Genomic DNA, 6,750 nt, shown 5'->3' with positions numbered 1-6,750 from the left:
TTGTGGCATGTGCAATGACAATAAAGTTGAATTCTAATCAAAATTATATATAAATAATCTACATCATTTAAAACGATGTAAAAAAACAAACAAAACACACACACACACACACACACACACACACACACACACACACACACACACACACACACACACACACACACACACACACACAGTTTATATATTTAGTTATATTTTTGGGAACACTAGCTTATTTTGTCTATTAAGGTAAATGACTATTCTCTGCCAAGTGGCATTGTACTATAATATGCTGGTTTCACACTGTGATGTTGAATTTATGTAAAAGCATTAGGCCTCTATGTACTTACAGAGTAATTACCGAGCAGTTAATTACTGTTGCAGTATCTGACTTATTATATTTCTGCTAGATCTTAAAGATGTTGTATTAATCTAGTATGTATTAAAAAGAAAACCCAATAAACTCGACTGTGATACAGGCCCTCCCTCTACTGTCAAAACTCTGCTACTACATTAAAGAGCATGGATCAGCACCAAAGTAAAGGACAGCTCCCACACTCCAAAACAGTCCCACAAATTACCTTAAAAAAAAAAAAAAACAAGGAAGAAAACTGAACTAGAACCTCTATCAAAGCCCTCAAATTTTTAAACTTAAAAATAACAAACCTCTTGTTTAATTTTTAAGATCTCTGGATGTTTGTTTTCATTCTCATTTCTCCAGTAATTGAGCAACAACACTGCTAGAGGCATAAAAAACAGATTCAGCCAGTCCCAAAACAGTATTGATTGATGTCTGGTTATAAAAAGACATCTATCATCTAGACAGTCTAAAATTGAAGCTGCACTGGACTGTGTGTTCATGTGCCCGTGTCTGTGTGCGTGTGTGTGTGTGTGTGTACTTGCTGGTGGTCTGGCTAGCCGTGTTGATGCAGCACAATATTATGAAACAATAAAATGTAGACAGCTGATTCATGTCTCAGCATAAAAGCCAGAGTTTTGTTAGGTTCCCCTTTAATGAAACCTATAATTTCTGCCACCCTCGATGACGTTGCCACACAGCAGAGGGATCGATCATAAAGAGAGATATCTAGAGCTGCTCGATTTTGCAGGATTGCCATGGCAATTAGTGAGCCAAGTTGCAGTGCGAAAAGTAATTTACACAGTAAAGTCACATGTCAACCACATCTTTCGGCTGAGAACAGTACACTCATCTCTCTTAAACACACACAAGGGTGGGGGGAAAAAAAGAAAAACACCCACCCACACAGGCTGCAGAGTAATGCAGCAAGGTTTTGTCAAAGACTAATGTTGTAGTCACAAAGGTTAGAAACTCAATCACTTTAGGGATGGCTTCCACGTCACCGTGTCTCAAGACTCCATCCCGCATATGTGTGTGTGTGTGTTTATCCATGAATGTACAAACACCAATGTGTGCTGAGAATGATTAGCTGGGTCAACAGAAATGAAACAGGGCGGAGATGTCACAACCAGCAAAAACAATACCGTAAAGACAGGACGACTAAACAATGGGAGGGAAAGGTCAAAAAGCGAGAGAACCTGTGTGAAGCGAGACAGCTTCAACATAATAGCGCAGATTTCGCTGGGCTATTGCGATCAATTCTCTTGAAATCACAAGAGAGCAGAAGCTGACTCTTCCTTTCTCACAGAGGAGGGCAGATCTACAGCATCAGCACATTCAACCGGTGAAGCAACGTCTGTTTTTCATCCGCCTTTCCTCTCCGCCACTCTCCTCCGTCTCCCGTGACCTTAGGGTCTATTACACGCACGCTCCCGCGCTGTCTTTCTCTCTTGGTGATGATCATCTGGCCTTGTCAGCAGGTTGAAGTCACTGAGCTAAGCATTTCCCCGCCACATAAACGATGTCTCTTTTGTGTGTGTTTGTGTGCTGTTGTCGTGTGTACAAACTTGGCTGATGGCATTATACGCAAACATTCAGGATGGATGCGCGCGTATAACGTCATCAACCACCAGCTGCGAATCTTATAGGTCGCCTGACAGCTTCTAAGCCAGCAGATTGTATTTCTGTTCCACAGCACTCTGTATTCTCTTCACTCATAACCCACTCGACCCCCTTTTGTCCTCAAGAATCCAAATCCAAATCTTCTTCAGTGTAAAAGCTTTTCTCTGTAGTGACTGAGTGGACAAGTACCACCTAAGTGTGCTCAAATGCAGAACTCTCCCAGCCGTCTCTGAGATTTAACCTGCCTGTTGACTTCAGGCTCAGAGATTAGTAGAGGAGTGTACACACACTTGCTATTCAGCCAGAAGCCTGAAGACGACGTCAGTACAGAATTATAATGACCACAACAGAAGCAGTAGAGAAAATCCCAGGGATTTACTGTGGTCTGGTTAAATGGAAGATCGGAAGATGTGCTGAATGAGAATGGCATTTCGGCTGCTCTCTATTCTCAGCGTGCGCTTGCTCTGAGAGTGTGTTTAAGAGAGACCACATCCCCGTATATTTACTCTTTGATAGCGGCTGGTTCTAAGTTTGCGGAGCAAATAAACTGGCTTTAAGATACTGCCCCCTTGTGGACATAAGTGGGACTACGAGCACAGTTTCACAGTCTCTACAAAAGGCTTGTCATAACTTGGAGCAACATATTAAAACACTGACAAGAAAAGTGAGAAAAATTTGTATTTATGTATTTATTTCTGTATTTATGTAAAAATAAAGTCTCATGTGAGAAAAAGAAGAAATCCAAAACACTGTTGTATTTTATCTAATAAAATTAAAATATACTGTTTGTTTCTACACAGCAAATTAAAGCAGAAAGAAAAACAATCAACACCATTCAATAAAACAAAACAGGAATGTGTAGGTCGAAGCTATTTTGACTTGTCCTCGACTGATTTGGTTGCATAAAGCTGGAAAGCATCAGAAAGTCAACACAGTGACTGCTCTTACTCACGCTGCTAAAATGACACAAAATACTAAACGAGGTAAACCACACACCCCAAAGTCACACCCAAAGGCTTAAAGCAGCCAGATAAGCTAACTAACATCTCTGCTCGTGTGTCTTTAACAAGACGGCACAAAGAAACCAAAGAAAGAAACCTTTACACAACTAAACTCTAGAGAACACACAACATCTGGCATTCATCCCAGAGTAGTACAGTAGAGGGAGCCTAGTAATTATAAGTTACTTTGCTGCTCACCATGTTAAAGGGGAAATGAAATCCTACATGTCACGGTCCCTCCTAAGGAAAGGTTTGGTAATGCAGCAATGCAATATCCCTAAAACTCAAGTAAAACAACAAAGGTTTAAACAACTAAATTCCACATTGCGACCAAATTAGAGGCCAGACATTTTGCCTTGATAAAAATATATATGAACAAAAAGCAAAACTAGCTGAGCTGAATGAAAACATTGTCGAGCTTTAATCAATTCAATTCAGTTTTATTTATACAGCACCAAATTACTGCAGCAGTCCCCTCCAACATGTTGTAAAGTAAAAACCCCACCCTACCAATCTACAGATGCTAGGTTGAAGTTAGCGCTTCCAAAAAAGTTTCCGTTATCAGTTATTAAATCCAAGCTGTTAATGGAAATGTGTAATGTGTCTGTTTGACTGCACTTCTGAAGCTCAGATAAGATCTTATGAACAAGTAGTGCAGAACAAACAGGTAAATCAAAAAGGATTTTCTTTTGCCACTGTACTGTCACATACTTCTAACACAAGCCTGTATATAGTATGACATATTGTTAACATACAACACAAAACTACTGCACCAACCAACATGTGACTATCGGCAGTCATTTCTAGTCATTTGTCACACACACACGCTCAGACGCGCAGCCTCCTCAAATGCTATCACACATGTAGCATGTTGTTTAGAGCCATACATTTGTAATAGAACATTTGCTTGACATGGACGTGACTTACTGGGGTGCTGCCGTCTGACAGGGTCAACATGCTGATTGACATGCTCATCTTATCGGAGGAGGAGAGGGACGGTGGGGAAGGGCTCCTTTTCTCCACTTCCTGTCGCTGCAGGAAGTCACGCCAAGCCCGCTGAATACTGCATGTAAAAGATAAAGAAAGATTCATTTGAACTGTGACTCACTGAAAGCTACAGAGAGGTAAACAGGCACAAAAATGTTCAAATCTCATGAACGCAATGATGGAAATTAACATAATAGTAGTTATACACAAGAAATGAAGCACTTTATTAAATGTTTTTTTAATGACTGCAATTAAAACAAAAGTCTGCAAATGGCCCTTTTTTAGACAGATAAAAGAAATACTCACATCAACACCTTGTTCTCAATTGGTGGCAGGTTGACATTGATGTTGTTGTCTAGGTTCATAGTCAGGTGATTACTGAGCAGAAGAAAAGGGGAAAGGGGTAAATACATTTAAAGAACAACAAACAGCACACACACAAAGACACACACATACATCCATACAGGTCCAGTCTACGTTATCAGTAATTAAACAGTGGTAAATCACTCCTATAGAGAAACTGCAGCAGAACAAGAGCAGGATAATCATTCTGTCTCTGTGTTTATTACTATAAGGTTTACCTAAGGTGTGATTTGATGCTGCAAAGGGGATAGAGATACCCCCCGATGCTTCTTCTTCTTTCCATTAATCTGCTAAGAACAACTGTTTCAGAGTGAAATAAATAAAACAGAAATTAACTGGATTAGCCCCTTGCTGATCGCTGACATCAGAATTCCTTACACAGGTCGCTTATGCAGCTTCTTCTTTCAATATGTTAAATTGCAGGTCTGCACCAGGGCTGCTGTCTGCAACATCCTGCAGTTAGAAAATCTTGCGATGGAGGAGTTTCTGAAGAAATTCCGAGCACAGTTTCATGGGTTTGCATGTGATGGTGGAGCTGCTGGGATGAGTAAGTAAACAGAAGCAGCCACAGTCTCAATTGAAAATATCAACAGTAACCTGATCGTCATTTGCTGAATCATTCACAAGTTAGTATGTCTGAAGAGGAAAGCATGCGACTGAGAATACTGCGCATTTGATTGCATTAAAAACACACCATGATATTCTCGTATCATATTTATGACTTAAAGTCATATTTATGACTTTAAGTCATAAATATAAATATATAGGACTACTCTGGGTCGGTTATGTGTGCACATATAACCAAACTCACCTGTGCAGCTGGAAGCCTTCATTATTAACATGCTTGTAGCCACTCTGGAGGCTCTTGAGATGAATCTGTGTAAGAGATACACAAGAGGGACAAATACAGAGTCAAGCAGCTGGGAACAGGAGGAGGAGGAGGCGATGAGATGAGGAAGATGAGAGGAGATCCCAGCATTTTGTGTGTGCGTGCACAAATATGAATGAATGTGTGCCAGATGTGTGATCATTGTGCTGAGATCAGGGACCCCTGAGGGATGCGGTTTGGCAGCATTTTGGTTCACTTAAATGTTTTCTTGAGAAGTTAGTAAAGTAAGCTTTGAAAAAATTCGGCCATCTGAGCTGGCTCAGCATTTTCCAGGCATTTGGATCAGAAGCACACAGAGAGAAAGAGAGAGAGACCAGGGCAGAGCAAATAAGTCGCAAAGGACATCATTGATGTAGCAATGGCACAGCTGTACAGATGTGCCAATCACATTGGAGATTAGAGCAGTAAAACTTTACTCCTCTACTAAAATTACTTTTAGCTCCATCCTCCAGTCCTCGCCAGCTGCTCTCCTCCCCTTGGCTCCATTCTTGAGTTTTAATAGTGCTTTATAATGAGGACAGGCCTGCCTCTACATAATTGAACATACTAATTCAATTACAAAGGAGCAACAATGTTTAAGTGGAGCATTTCTTCCTGATGAGCCAAGCGAGTCGCATCAGGGAACCAAGCATCTATCAGCGTCATCCCAATGTATTTGTGGATGTGTGTTTATGGGCAAACTTCAATTTTATTTGGCTATTATTGTTATTAATTCATTACTGCATAATGACCTATGCACGAAAGAATATATTGCATCTATTAAATAGCAAAGTGGGCTGTAAAGAAACCTGCACAAAGAAATATTTTTGCAGCTCGCACATGTATGACCACACTAAGACAAATCAGCGCACTCAAGTGGTTAGCTGATGCTTTGGTTCAAGGTGTTTAATATTCATTATATGTGTTGATATATAAGTTCCCCACTTAATAACTATGCAAGTGTCCTGTCCTTCTGAAGTGTTACTTACACAAACGTAGTACATAAATAGTGCATGTAAAACAGTGTAGGAACCACTGTCTTACTATATTATAGAACTAGGCTTATAAAAATATCTTGTTTGGCTGTTTGCTTAATTTCAGTGTGACAGGCAGTGTTGTTTTTTTCTCATTTCTCTGCCTCCCAGAAGGAACAAGCAGCTCATTAGGCAGAATCAAGGACTTTGACTAGTGATCAATGACTGTTTCAAGAAGCTTTTTCCTCCCCTTCTCTTTTTTTCCCACTTTGTCTTTTCCTCTCCGTTTACTCAGATGAAATAAGGTTCACTGAAAGCACAACTGCAGCTCAACTGAACCCAGACCTCCCTGAACTGTTTGTTTTGAGAGCCGGTGAAGTCACCTTTGCATTTCCAAATTCCCTGGAAAGACAGTAGGTTTTATGCTATAGAATCCACCAGTTTCACAGATAGAAATCCAATTAAACACTTTCTCTCTCTAGAGAAAGAGATACCAGAGAATTAAACAACATGATGTAGAGATAAGCAGAGTATAAATGAGTAGACGTGTGTGTGTGTGTGTGTGTGTGTGTGTGTGTGTGTGTGTGTGTGTGTGTG

General features: G+C 40.3%; 1 protein-coding gene across 3 annotated transcripts in view; it reads right to left on the bottom strand.

Moving 5' to 3' along the window:
- Window positions 1-6,750, bottom strand: part of schip1 (schwannomin interacting protein 1) — a 223,690-nt gene that overhangs the window by 143,460 nt on the left and 73,480 nt on the right. For 2 of the 3 annotated variants that reach the window (XM_005930031.3, XM_042224123.1), the window contains exons 6-8: window positions 5,123-5,187; window positions 4,255-4,326; window positions 3,889-4,024 (exon numbers count right to left, since the gene is read on the bottom strand). In XM_005930031.3, coding sequence (XP_005930093.2) covers window positions 3,889-4,024; window positions 4,255-4,326; window positions 5,123-5,187 — 273 coding nt within the window. Of the gene's footprint in view, window positions 1-3,888; window positions 4,025-4,254; window positions 4,327-4,529; window positions 4,610-5,122; window positions 5,188-6,750 lie in introns of those variants that run through there. The other variant, XM_042224125.1, reaches the window with a different exon arrangement.

Source organism: Haplochromis burtoni, unplaced genomic scaffold, assembly GCF_018398535.1.
Source record: "Haplochromis burtoni strain Fernald_Lab_line unplaced genomic scaffold, NCSU_Asbu1 Contig_128, whole genome shotgun sequence".
Classification (NCBI taxonomy): domain Eukaryota; kingdom Metazoa; phylum Chordata; class Actinopteri; order Cichliformes; family Cichlidae; genus Haplochromis; species Haplochromis burtoni.
The sequence above is the reverse complement of the archived record's forward strand: the minus strand, read 5'-3'. Positions and strand labels throughout refer to the sequence as shown.